At 38.9% G+C, this 14,342-nt stretch overlaps 2 protein-coding genes across 2 annotated transcripts; both read left to right on the top strand.

Annotated features, from left to right (window-relative positions):
* Positions 1 to 7,539: 7,539 nt before the first annotated feature.
* On the top strand, positions 7,540 to 9,056 carry LOC128260403 (uncharacterized). The gene is made up of 2 exons (XM_052993376.1): positions 7,540 to 7,849; positions 8,362 to 9,056. Exons 1-2 carry the CDS (start codon positions 7,543 to 7,545, stop codon positions 9,048 to 9,050), a joined length of 996 nt encoding a protein of 331 aa, XP_052849336.1. The 5' UTR covers positions 7,540 to 7,542; the 3' UTR covers positions 9,051 to 9,056.
* Positions 9,057 to 12,507: 3,451 nt separating this feature from the next.
* Positions 12,508 to 13,978, top strand: LOC128260406 (PH domain-containing protein DDB_G0287875). The gene is given in 3 exon segments (XM_052993380.1): positions 12,508 to 12,586; positions 13,306 to 13,791; positions 13,794 to 13,978. Coding segments are annotated over 3 exon segments (750 nt in total).
* Positions 13,979 to 14,342: the final 364 nt, after the last annotated feature.

Genomic DNA, 14,342 nt, shown 5'->3' on the forward strand with positions numbered 1-14,342 from the left:
ACAAACGAAAGCAAAAAACAAACGAAAGCCCAAATGGAAAATTCACTTTGAGTTGGTCTTTTTGGTCCTGGGGAATCAACACGGGGCAGTAATTAAAACAAGTGCAGTCCACAGCGAGAAACAGAAAGAGATGGCTGGCGAGGGGCTAGAAAGAGACGGGTAGAGTGGCCAGCTTAAGCAAGAATATAAGTTTAATTTTACTGGAATTGAAATACGATACGAAATAGTAGATCCAAGACATAAAGGTCGCCATTTAGAAATAATTATGGGGCGCGAAAATAAGTCAGTTCAGTTCCAAAACTAATTTTTTTTTAATTTAATTTAGGTGTTACATAAAATGTATTTTAATAGAAACCAAATATGTCTGTGGGCTTAGCGTTTTATTTCAGATCTGATAGAGCTGAGAACCCTTACAAAAATTTGATTTTTACTAACAAAAGTCTGAAGAAATTCAAACTAGGTTTGGGTTTTTAATCATGGTCAATATTGCTTAAAAGCTGAAATGTCATACAATTTTTAATCATAATCCTTAAATAAAATGCAAAAGTTGGCGAAATCAGCCCGGAATCTATAGCTTAGAAATATCTTCCTTATTTTGGATATGGAAAGGTGTGATTTTTACTGCAAAAAGAAACGGAAGCTGCTCAAAAGTATGCTTTGAAATGCAAAGGCTGGAAGAAGAGCTTTAAATCAATAACATATATTTAAGACTGCCCAAAACTATGTAACTTTGTTCAAAAGATTCACAAAACAGTCAGTCTTTGGAAAAAGTATTAGTTTGGCCAAGTCAATTTCAAATTCCAAAATATCAAGTATTTTCTAAATTAATTTATATAAGTTCAGCTCGCCCCTTCATTATTTTTACTTCATACATGGTAGTTCCCCTTTTTAGAAACCATTCTCCGTACTTCTTTAACCTTTGTTTTCTACTGTATTTAAACTCAGCTCTGTCACTATATTGGTACTTAACCCCTGTTATCCAGCTTCCGCCATTGCCCCTCATTTTAATCACTCTCGCTTGAGCACGATCAAAGCGAATGCAATTTGTTTGAATTCGGTAGCGACTTTGTTTTCGGCGTTGCCAGCTTGTCACTTTAATTGTAACTAGATTTTCGACTCGACTGTGCACACACACCCCGCTGCATTCGGATGTATATAGCGTGTATATATATATGTTTATACTATATATGGGGTTTTCCGAGGGTAAAAATGGTGGGGTCGCTTGGGGCTGCGATGTCAACGTCAGCATCAGTTACACGAAGAAATTTGCGCGCTTGGGCCCAGCGCACTTAACACATAAAACAAACAACAACACGGGGGCGGGGGCGGTGGCGGTGGACGGTGGCGGTGGCGGTGGACGGTGGGGGCGTGCCACTGCAAAAGGGAAGGGGAAGGGGCAAGAGTGCTGCGAGCCAAGCGCGCCAAGAAAGTCATTCAAAAGTCAACCAACTTTCTTTTGAAACACGTTAAAGAGCAGCAGCGCAAAAAAAAAATCCAGTACACAAAACGTGGGGGCGGTGGGGGATAAGGAATTGTCGAGGGGGATGGTGGGGAGGTTATGGTGAGGAGGGCGGTTAGGGAGCTGACTATGACATCGCCCCCAACCAACTGCTATTGCTGATTTTCCTTTGTTGTTTGCATGCACACAGCGAGCGTAGAAAGGATGACTGCACTTCCCAGCTTGCTTACTTTCACTGAGAGAAAAAGTTGTATGAAATTTCACAGATTCCACAGCAAATAGATTTTTTATCTTAATTTATTTACTTTCTAAAGTTTAACCATGTCACAATAAACTTTTCGATTTAAAGTATTTTCCAATTCATTTAAATGTAAAATATTTTTATCTTTCTCACAAATGGTATGAATTTTAAATTCTATTTTGATCATCTCTCATCACATTTCATTGCAAATCCGATTTTTTTAAATTTATTAAGAACAATAATAATAGAAGAATAATTTCCTTGCTTAAAGCATAGCAAAAGCACAATAAATTGTTGAATTTCGAGTATTTTTCAGATCATCGATATTTAATGTTAGATCTTTACTTCTTTTTTTTAAACTGGTATAATTATAAACTTACTTTAAGAATCCTCATTTTGACCATATGCATACATTCTTACTGATTCTTATTGTGAAATATTGCAGTTGTATTTGGGATGCAATAATCTCATATACAGATATACTCTCCAGTTTTTTCAAGTGTACCTGTCTTCAAGCAGAGGGTTGCCATCTCTCCAAGGAGCCATCAAAATGTGACGTTGTCGCCGCCGTTGTTGCTGTTGCTGGTGGGTATCGTTGTCATGCGTTGAGCCTGCAAGTTTATCACCTCATTGTTCTTGCACGCCCCTGTCCTCACCGCCACGCCCCCAGCCCCTCTTCCCATCCCTTCCAACCACGCCCCCTGCAACCGCCTCCTTATGGCTGTTGCTGTTTTGTGGTTTTATCGCTGACTGTGGCAGTTGAGCGAGCGAACCGCAGCTGCAACAGCAGTAAGTGCTGCTGCTGCAGCAGCAACATCAACAGCAGCAACATCCGCCGCAGAATGCCAGGGGCGGCACTTCAGGGGGGAGGGGCTTCTCCAAGGGGGGGGGGGTCTTTGCGGCATTCGAGGACAATGGCCAAGTCATAAGCAGCGACTGCAGACGGCATTTAAGTCCCACGTCCTCGCGGTCAAAGGCAAAAACAATTTTCGGTCAATAAACATCATTTTATTTTTTATAACACGCAATATATTATAATTTTTTTCTTACTAATTTTAGCCCAAAGTTAAAAAAATAAAAAAAAAACAAATACGATTATAAGCAATAAAACACTTTAAAATTGAAGATTTTCCAAAACATTTATATTTGTTTTTGTCATTGCTTCTGGTAAGGTCTACTTAGAAAAATAATTAGGAATGCATCACACTTTGTTTTCAATGCAATAAAAGATGTAAAATTAAGCTCGAACGTTGTGTCTTGCCAAAACAAACCCAACAATATCAACTCTGTCAAGATAGTGGTTCGTTGCCGCCCAGGGTTGCCATCAGGATGTCTGAGTGCGTCTTGTTGCATTTTTTTCCTAGTTTCCCCCGACAGACATTTCTCATTAGACCAGTCATCGGGTCCTTCCGCTTCGCCCTTATTTTTTGGTGCTCGACAATGGTAGACAGGGGGGGGGGGGGGGGGGGGGGGGTGGAGCTGCCAGGGTTGACCCCCCATCCTTTTGGCAGCAGCGAGGGCAAAGTGAGTTGCAACTAATTTCAGTTTAATTTGTGTCAGTCCTCGCAGTCGTCTGCGTCTGCTCTTCCGCTTTCTTTATTTTCGCACTTGGCCCTGTTACTTATTATCCCTGAGCGACGTGTAAATGCTGCTAATGACGACGTCAAAAGAAGCCGCCATCAGCAGGATACAAAAGCAAGAGCTTCTTCTATCCCGCGGACAGCGCGGCCTTAACGAGTTCCGTGCTTAATTTGGCGGATTTATTATTTTAATTTGCGCGCATTTCGTACTCCAAGTTTCGGCGCTTTCGGTTTCGATTTGATACCCCACTTAGACGACATTTGACCACAGCGCAGCTGGACCAGGGCTGCCTATCCCGCAAAAAGCCTTTTAATTACCAGCAGACACTGGATATTTCTGCCCCAGTCAAAATTTGTGTACTTAGTTGCTTATACACTTAAAACAACTCAGCGTAGAAGTCACTTTTATTATGTATGGCAATATTCAAATCGGTATTCAACTTTCGTTGTTTACTTATACTTACTTTTTCAGATTATTCTTTTTATAAAAGTTCATTGCTTAACACCTTTCTATAAATATTTTTAAAATTAAACTTGGTTCGTAATTTATATCTTGAAATCAATTTAATATTTTTTGATATACTTGAAGATAATAATACTAACTTGAATGCTGCCAAAAAGAGAGATTATTTCCTAAAATAACACTCTGTATTGCCAATATTAGGATATTTCCGCAGTGCCCCTCCATTAAGCACACAAAGGTATAAATATCCATTTTTGGGACCACCCCGAGGGCTTTCCCTGCTGAACTGAAAACCTGGCCAAGATTTTTGCCTGGCGATTTAAATAATTGACAGATTTTTGCGCGACGAACGCCGTTGGCCATCTTTGTTCGTATGGACTGAGTTTTTTGGCCGTCTCCGCCAAATACCACGCCCCCCGCCCATTACCGCCCTTGGAAATCAGCAGGAGGTCAATTGAATGGCTCTGTCTTGTCTTCTCGCGGCCAAAAACCATCAGTTGCTTTTGTTCATTGCGACTGTTAAACTGTTTTATCTTTATGCGATTATGTCTGCTGGTCTGTCCACCGACCCCGTCCCCCTGGGCACCACCCACCGCCCACCCACCGCCCACCACCGCCCATTACCACCCACTAATGCGTGTGCGTGGGCCAAAGAGAAGGACGGAGCAACTCTTTGCCCAAAGGATTTGTGTTTAACAAAGTTAAGTAGAAGACGTGCTCAGGCACGTTTCCAGCGCACCACCCACCCGCAGGCACCGCCCACTGGGGCACCACCCACTGGGGCACCACCCACCACCCCCTTGTTCTACATTTGTGTGCTGTCAATATTAGTGGCTGCCACTCGAAACTTTGCACAATGGCATTGGGGATATTTGAAAAACTGACAGATTCATTGGCGAGCCAGAAAAAGCGGGGGAAACGGGCGAGGAATACGATGGAAAAAGGGAAAAGCCATCAATGAAAATGAAAGGATAAATCACCAAAAATGCAATGCAATTTCTAATGTCTAATACCATGTGTTTTTTTAGAAACTCATTTTAAACTTATGCAAGGTACTAGCTACAAGCTGATTTAACTTTATGCTTATAATTTTTGAACAATTTTTTTTTAATATATATATATATTATTAAAGTTTAATTATTTGATTAAGGCCATTCTTAAGTAATTCTCATCAACTATTAAGGCTTACATGTATTTTAATCGAATTAAAATGTTATTATTAAAGATGTTTTGAATTTAAAATTCTAAATTTAACACAAATTTAAAATAACAGGTAAATTAAGTTAAGAGTGTTTTGTTTTGTGTCCCTTATTATTCCATAAATAATATTTATTGAAGGCACACAGAATGTGACTCTTAACCCTAAGCCAAAAGCCCTACATCACTGCCTATTTATTAACCATCTCGGTTGAATCCTTTCGTTTTATTGCCGACTTGTCTGGCTGAGAAATAAAATATTTCGTGCTAATTTTGTCACGGCCTCCCACTGGTTTTCCCCGGCCCTTCTTTTCCTGGAAAACCATTTCCCAATTTCCCCCTTTGATTCGTTGCCATTCGGAGGCAACAACTTTTTGTCAGTTGTTTTAACTTGGCCTCAGGACAGGAAAAAAGGAGCGGGGGAGTTTTCTTTGCTGCTAAAGAAGTCGGAAAATAAGTGGGCTAAGGGGGTGGATGGGGGTGGATGGGTGGCTGGGGTAGGGGGTAAGGGTTAAGGGGTGAGATTTTTGTGTTATCAGCAGTCAGTTAGTAGCGCAAAACTTTTTAAACGTTTTCGAAACAAGTTGAAATTTAAATAAACCTTTCCAATTTTTTGACGATGCCATTAACTCTGAGCAGTTTAGTCCCCCACTCTTTTGCTCTTTTTATGCCTGTCTCTTTCCATCTGACTTTCGCTATCTCTTTCGTGTGACTCGCAGACCTTAGACAACAAAATCGCCAGAGAAATGAAACTTTGTGTGTAATTTTGGCAAATAAAAAAATGTAAAAAAGCAACTGCAACTTCGCAAAGAGTTCTTGGCTATAACGCCATGGAAATCCCCCCTTAAGCCCGCTTAAAAAGCATCCTAAAAACCTGCTACATAAAATCGACTTAAATTTTTATTGCCGGAAAAAAGCCGTTGGGCAGAAGTAAAATCGCTAAAATCGCCTTATGGCCTTGCCATAGTCCAGCCGCCTTAACCCACCACTGCCCATTTTTTGTTGTGCATACAGTGCTTTCTCTCAAGAGTGAACACAGTGCTATGTAAAAAAAAAACTATTTAACTTAAATATTTGTTATAATAATATTAAACTATTTGCTTTTTAAACTCAAGTTAATTGTTTGAAGCTATTCATTACGGTAAGCACACTCATTATATTGTTCACTACTTCAAGTAAACACTTTGTATATATACTTTAATTTTTTTTCAGCACTATAATATTTTTCACTGCCCTAAAAATAACTAGAGCATCTGGAAAAGAAGTGGCAATAGTTGACCAAGAAAAAGCGGCCCAAAAGAAAATGAAAAGTAGGTAAGAGACTGAAAAATAAGAGGAAATACAACACAAAAAAAAAAAACCAAAATGATGCAGCCCAAAAGCAGTTCAAAAAGTGCCAACAAAATAATAAAAAGCAAACTTTTTACCAAGTTGACTTTGACACATTGGGCCAAACACAAACACACGGCCGCAAACATACCGAAAGAGAAAGACAACCAACTAAAAGAAAAAGACGGACAGAGACGCCGCGAAAGAGACGGGGCGAGGTGCCAAGTTTTGGCAAGCCTGAAAAATAAGTGCAACAGAATATTTATTTGTCTTGCATCAAGCTAAATGAAAGCGGACATAAAAACTCAAAGAAATATGTACTCTAAAATGAATACTGCCTATGTGGTCAGCCATTTTGAGTCAGACTGTCAAAGCGGAGAAAACGAGGAGCATTTAATGCATTTAATAAACCGATCCAATGAATACAGAAACCATTCAATTGAATTCTAAACAGACACATCAATTGAGTCAAAATAAATGTAATACCCCTAAAATCGTAAGAGAAATCAGTAAATTTCGGCTTTAAATCAAATATGCTCGTTTAGTTTTCTCGTTCATGCTCTTAAATTTAAGTAATTGTTTTTATCACAAACACAAAGCTTAACTAAATTTTTTTAAGAGCTTGAAAGAAATTTAAAAGTTTGTTGGCATTTAAATTGTTCTATTATTTGTACTCAACACTTTGCGTATTTATATGTAACTAATATTATAGACCATTTCTTAATATTGCTCTCTGGCTTGCATTTATAATAATTATGTACGCTTTAATATATTTTACAACCCAAATTATTTATTAGCTTAAAATGTATTATATAAACGTATTAAATGATCTTGGCAATTTGAATTATTTGTTCTTCTGAATTGTGACAAACTAAATCTTTTTAGACAACTGTTGCTTTTTGTGCTCACTGAAGCACACATAAATGAGTCCAAAACTTATTGAATAATCTGCCTGCTACAGAAAGGCTCCACTTGGCCCATTAATTTTGCTTATCCGGGGCACGTGTAATTAACATCAGCTCTTTAGCAAACTAATAGACAAGTTAAAAAGCCCGAGAAGGTCCGAGAAGAAAAGATATGGACCGCGAGTCGAGAACAAGTCGAAACGAAGTGAGATTAATGGTTTTAATCGCGAAAAATCGGTGATAAGCTCGCGGATAAATGGCGGCTCATTAGGGGACCGCCCTAAAAAACTGGAGCTATTCGCTATAAAAGTCTGCAAATCGTGTTGGACCACTCACAGTTTTCCCTTACAAGTCGGAGTAAAAGCAGAATGCAGCCTCCAATGAAGAGTTATTCCTGGCTGTCACTCCTGGCCATGGTCCTCTTGGGTGTTAGCCTGGCCAGGACAGCGCCGCGGCAGGCCAACAGCTATGTGGTTCCCCTGGCCCTTTGGCAGGAGTTGGCCAGTCGATACGACTTCCCGGAGCCAGAAGAGAAGCTCCCCCAGGAGATCCCCGAGCCACGAGCCCTCTACGTGGATCTCGAGGATCCCCAGGATGGCCGGCAGGACGTGCAGCAGGTGCTCCTGCTGACCAGTGGGTTGACCCCCGCCCAGATTGCCCAGCGAAGCCAGAATGGTAAGAAAAGCGAACACTTGGAAAACAACAAAATACCTTAATTGTGACCTAAGAAGTGTCAGAATTAACTTAACTAAGGTAATCTTTCCTAAAATGAAGAGCATTGCGACACTTTCTAGGTCACTATTCCTAAAATATAGGTAATTTAAATACCTTGGTTATTGAATGTTTTCTAAGTGTAGTAAATTTAGGTGTTTTATAAATAATTTAAATATTTTTCGCTTTGGTTTTCATCAATTGCGGTTATTGGTTATTTTAAATATGAAAATATTCAATTTTTCTTAAGCATTTTAGTTGACCACTTCCATAAAGATTTAAGTACCGAAAAATTTAATTAATATTAAAACAAATATTTTAAAATTGAATTACACAATTTAATATACATTGAATTTAACATTATGGTTTTTTATTTTATTTACAAATGATATATTTTTATTTTTATTTATACTAATTTTTTTAATTCAATTTTTGTATCACTGTAATTACAAAATAATTTGCATTTATTTTATCAGTGAAGAGTGAGGGCAGATTCCTGGGGCACGGCACCACAGTGGTGGTGTTCACTGGCTCTGGATCGGGTGGTGTGAGCAACAACAACACCAACAACATAGTGACGAATGCCACGGCGGTGCCGGCGTCGACGGCCACGACGGGCACCCGAACCTCGGAGTTCATCCGGGCACCCCTGGGCTACCAGTATCCCATGCAGTACTTCCGGAAGCGACAGGATGACGCCTCGTCGCCGGCCCTCTCCTATCCGGAGCTCTTCGGCTGGAACGAGGCGGCCCTCTACGGCGGTGATGGTCTGGGTCAGAGCTATGCGGGATTGGGAGGCCTCAATGGCGGCTACAGTCTTCCGGCCGCCGGAGTGCCCCTGGTACCCATCACCATTGGCAACGAGGTGCGCTACGTGCCCATGAACCTGCGCATGTTCCGTCAGCTGGCCAGTGGTCCAGCTCCAAGCATTAGGGAGCAGGAGGATCGGCTGGAGGAGGACAACATGGCCGGGTTCGAGCTGGAGGCCACTGGGCAGGAAGTGTCCGACGAGGAGAACGAGGTCACCCCAAGTGGTCACTCGTCGGGCGGATCCACAGGCTTCGGCCTGCTCGGCCAGCGACTGAGACCACGTCCGGTGGTCAGGAGACGCCCCCTGCAGTCCCTCGCCCAGAACATCCGCCGGGTGCAGTACCTCAGGAACTGATCGCCGCCAAACAGAGCCCAACACGATGACAAGCCACTAGACCTAAGGCCTTTTTTTTTCTTCACACCAATAAAATATTTAAACTGCATTAAAAGGTTTCTCTGAATTATGTGGGGACAACGATTGAATTCAAGTATCTACACAACATATTTATTGAAAATTATATTAAAATTAGTGGAAAAAATTTTTAAATTTAAATACCTTAAAAAGATAGGTAAACAAATTTATCATGATAAAACCGCCCAAACTAGAGTACTACATTTTTTAATGAGTAGTATTTAAAAATGAAGTTTTATAATTTCAACCGATTTTAATTAGTTTAATTTGTTTACCCAATACTTAAATCTTGCAGGAATTCAAAAACCTGTTAAACAATCTTTAACAAGAACGAATTAAATACAAATAACTAAAAACCTAACATAATATGAATTGAAATACATACAAATGTAAGGAAACTTGTTGTCAACTTGCCAAATGCTAAAATTAAAAGTTAATAGAATACAATTTTGATTTATTTCGCCTTTTTAAAGCTTTTTTTTAATTTGGTAGCTGTATTTGAAAATATGAGTTTTCTAATTCCATTTGTGTACGCTCTAGCATCCAATCTTTGCCGAGTCAACAACTTTAATTGGAATCGATTGCGTTGACAGCTTAATCATCCAAACTAGCAAAACTAGTTGTCAGGAGATGTTTAAGCGACAATCCGATCAGCCATGACTAAATCTCTTCTAAATAACACTTGTGCTTAAAATTATAGTAGCATACACAAACTGTGTTAGTTTTAAAATTATTTTAAAATACTCTTTACTGAGTATTATTGATCTATAAGGATGTTGAAATATTGAATAGCCAGCTAAAAAAATTTTAAAATAAAAAAATTTTTACAAAATATTATATGTAATTTACTTGATTTTAAGCTGTCAAATCTTAAATGTACCCTTTTTAAAAATGTTTCTGTTCCACTACTACTTTTTTGGACGCATGTGTATGTAAGGTTTGAAAAGGAGTGAAAAAATGCATAACTTTATTCGCGAAACTGCTCTCATCGCTGCGCTGGCCCAATAATATTAAGTTGATAAGTTTTTCCATTGGCCGGAAGGAAAACTTTTCAATTTGCGAGCAGAGTTTCGCTTATTACCCATAAACATTTTACATGAGCTCGGGAAAATAAAGTTTTGTCAGAGGGAAAAACTCGGCGAAATAGATGCGCTAACTAGATCAATTTTAATTTGCTGCAAAGACAATTCAATCAGTGAAAAATATGGACTTTGCCGGGGACGGAGTTCTGTCAAATTATCTGGCAAATGTTTGCGGATGAAATGAAGAAAATGCCAAATGGCAAAATGGCAAATAGTAGGAATTTTCCATCCCCATTTTCCCTGGCCAACTTCTGAATGTGTGTCTAATTGATGGCAACATTCTGTGCTCTCAACTGTCGAGAACTCAATAATAATAACAGATAGATGTGGGATGTGGACTCACCTCCCACATTTCGCACAGGCGAAAACCTCACTGGGACACAATAACAAATTAAATAAATATAAGAAGCTTTTAAGTTAATAGAAAATTCTATAATTGAATTTTATGTCAAACATCGTCTGGCTTCCACTTCTGAGGACCGTAGACTCTTGAAGATATTTAATCAGAAATGCAAGCAAAATAATAACCGAAGATGGAATTCCTCGGAAAATAAGGCACCCAAAAACACAACGAGCAATTTAAATTATTGATTGGGCAGGCAAAATAAATGGAATTTAAGCAATGCGCAAAAAAAAGACATTGAAAATTGGGATTGACTTGCAGAACTCTAATTTTTCCATCAACATTTCGGAATAAAGTATTAAAATAGCTTCTGCAATTATTGAACAGGACACATATTTTACAATTTACCAATAAATATGCAAGTGATTTTAATTGATTATTGTAAGCTCTTTCAAGGTTTTTCCCTGCACACAAAACAAATAAATCTTTTAAGTGATTTCTTGCCATTTAAATTCAGTTTTGTTTGGTTCTTACTCAGACACTTTAACGACTTAATAAAGAGTAATGTCAAATTAACGCAAACACAATATTAAGTATGTGTCTGTATTTCTAAAATCATTCTGAAGTGATTATAACTAATTAATGATAAATTAAGTAAGTAAGTAATAATAATATGCCATTTGACAACCCATAAAAACAATTTTAAAAATATGCAGAGGAGCAATTGTATTTCTGATCTTTTAATAGATTTCCCAACTCGAATTTCCACTTGACCACAAGTGTTACAGTGGAAATAATAACGATAATAGTAAATACAAAGTTGAAGGGAACATCGAGCTATTGACACAACACTCTGGATGATTACGGAAAGCATTTTGCGAGACGGGTGTTTAAGCTGGGGGCCAATGGAAAGGAAATGGCACTGCCACTGGCACCGGCACTGGCACACGTAGACAAGTACAAGTATCTTTGTATCTTGTATCTTGTATCTTTCGCCTGTCAGAAGCTCTGCGTGTGCGTGCTGGCGAGAGTTTTGTGGGAAACACTTTTCAAGATTAAAACAAAAAGATTTAAGTGAATTATGCCAAAGTTATTTGCCTGGTGGTGCGGCTCACGCACTCGACACTATCCGAGCAGGCCACATTATGCCACAGATACTGGTCGTGTAACATAAATATGTGCAGGCAGATAAAACCACTAAAAGTCCTCTCTAAATTGTGCTACCAATGAACAATAAACTATAATTTCAAATAAATATTAAGGCAACTTAACAAGCAGGCACTCGTAATATTTACTAAAAAATATTAAATATATTACAAATACAAATATTACTAAAAAAGTGTTGTTTTATTTGAAAATCAGTAGCAGAGAATTTTATGTGTATTCCCATTAATCTTTAAAAGTTTTATAGTATTACAAAATAAAACTGGTTAAGTTGTCGTAGAATTTTTCCTTGCAAGCGTTAAGAAGCCTTTTATAAATTAGAACTCGCTTTTCCTTGCCCTATTTCTTAGACGTAGCTAAAAAAACCTCTTTTTATTTGTATGGCCATTATTATTTTGACCAGAGCTGTGTTTTGGGGCGGGCGGACATGAGTTCGTTTATTTATTTATACAGCCGGAGTATCTTTGCCTTCGAGTTTTTCCCCTTTGGCCAGTGCAGATTTATGCGAACGCATGTTTATTGTCGAGTTTATTAGATTTGATTTACTGCCCGGTGGTCGGAGAGATCTGAGTCTGTCTGGCAGTATCCAGAGATACTTTCCCCAGCGCCGACTTTCCGTTCTAGGCCGCCCAATAATTGCATGTCGTCCGTTCATCACGCAAGATGTGTCACTCTCTTATTTTTCTCTGTATGTTCTATGTTGTATTTTGTGCTGGGGCGGGTGAAATTTTTAATTGCACTGGGAGCTATAAGAACGCAGGTCTTCGATCGGAGGCCAATCACTTCCACCAGGGCACCCATCACTTCCACCATGCAGATCCCCCGCAACTTGAACACACTTCTAGTCGTCCTTCTGGCGATTTTGGGCCACTGCGAGTCCCGAAGGAGCGGTGAGTTCGGATACACTTCTTGGCTAGACTTTAACACTTTTTATTTGCACAATTTAAATGTTGGTTAGGGATTCCAGAATTACAGAAAATATTTTAATTCAGATTTATTTACTAGAGTCCAACATTTTTTTAATTTTTTTAACAAATAATACATTATTTTAAAGGGAATGTTAATCTATTAAAAATAGTTTCTTTAATTTGGTAAGCTCAGTTTTAACTTTTCATAATACCCAAATAGATGTTTTAAAATTAATCATAACTTATTTTAACAGATTTATCAAACTAAAAACGTAAACTACTACTTTCAGATATTAAGATAAGTTTTTAAAATGTATAAAAACTTTCTTTATCAGCCTTAACAAACAGAAAGTTATCTCACAAAAATGGGATGTGTATTAAAAAAGTTTCTGTAAATTCTGAGTTTGAAAAATATTGAAAATATATATAATACATACATATTGTCAACTAAATTTATTAATTGTCCTTTTTTTTTGAAAAGAAACAAGATACAAAATAACTTTATATCTGGTTAACTTTTATTTTACCAATTCCTTTTTTACGAATGATTTTATGGTAAATAAAGAGTCAACTTTGTTGCTTACTTTTAAAAAGTTGATCCAAAGATTTTTCACGTTTTAAAGAATGCTAGTTGTTGCTATTAAACTATATTTGTTTTATATAAATATCACCTACAATCTGTGGTACTATTTACCTTTCAGCGTACCGCCTGCCGAAGCTGCAGGGACGCAGTGCCTCCGGCGGCAGTCCTTCGCCCCAGGATGTGGGATCTGGGCGGGATCTGATGAAGAAGTTCATGCTGATGCGCGGCCTCTTCCAGCAGCCGCCCAGTGACAATGTGATTGTGATCACGCAGCCCTCGGGCACCACGACCACGACCACGCCCACTGGATCGCCCACCACCACCACCACGACGACGACAACGACCACGCCCACCTCGAACAGCACGGGTCGTTCCTTCCAGGCAAGTGTGGGGCAGAAGGAGCTGGAACTGCCAGTGACGACCATGACTGGCCGCGGCCTTGAGGATCGTCTGGACCTGCCACTGCCCAATGTCGAGGAGCAGGTGCCCATTGAGAGTCCACTTACACAGCCACACAGCCAGAAAAAGCAGTGGCCCAAGAAATTGCGACTGAAGAAGAGGAACCTGGTCAAGAAGACCCATCGACGTGTGCACAAGCATCCGCAGAAAAGAAGCGACTCCAGAAGAGGAAGCCCAACCCAAAGCAGTCGGCAAATCAGCAACGAAACTCCGAGTCTGCCGTCCGGTTCATCGAACCCTATCACAACGACCGATCGCAAATTGAAACGGGTCAGTCCGCCTCCGATTCTCGATTGCAGCGCATCTGGCGACGCTTCCAAGTCGCCAACTAAAACGAATATTCCAACCCCATCTAAACACATTTTTTTTTCTATTTTCTTAAGTGCAAAAACATATTTATTTATGTATAAAAAATAAATAAAAACAAAACGGCGAACAAACTTATACACAAAATAATACCCAGAGATTAATACCCAGAGATTAACACCTACAGAAACAACAGAGACTTGTGGTTTTATTATACAATTTTTAGAACATCATTTGCTTTATATTGTTAAATTGTATGTTTAAAGATTTCAATGAGTTTCAAGGCACTCAGGCAAACGAGGAAAATCTTTGCAACCCTTATTTTTGTGTTAAATAATATGATATTTAGTTTGATATTATGTTTCCGCATTCACTTAGCTTAGAAAATTA

Source organism: Drosophila gunungcola (genome assembly GCF_025200985.1).
Source record: "Drosophila gunungcola strain Sukarami chromosome X unlocalized genomic scaffold, Dgunungcola_SK_2 000023F, whole genome shotgun sequence".
NCBI lineage: Eukaryota > Metazoa > Arthropoda > Insecta > Diptera > Drosophilidae > Drosophila > Drosophila gunungcola.

Coding starts and splice junctions, on each gene's coding strand:
- LOC128260403 (XM_052993376.1), top strand. CDS start 7,543: ATGCAGCCTCCAATGAAGAGTTATTCCTGGCTGTCACTCCTGGCCATG. Junction 7,850..8,361: donor TGCCCAGCGAAGCCAGAATG/GTAAGAAAAGCG, acceptor TTATTTTATCAG/TGAAGAGTGAGGGCAGATTC.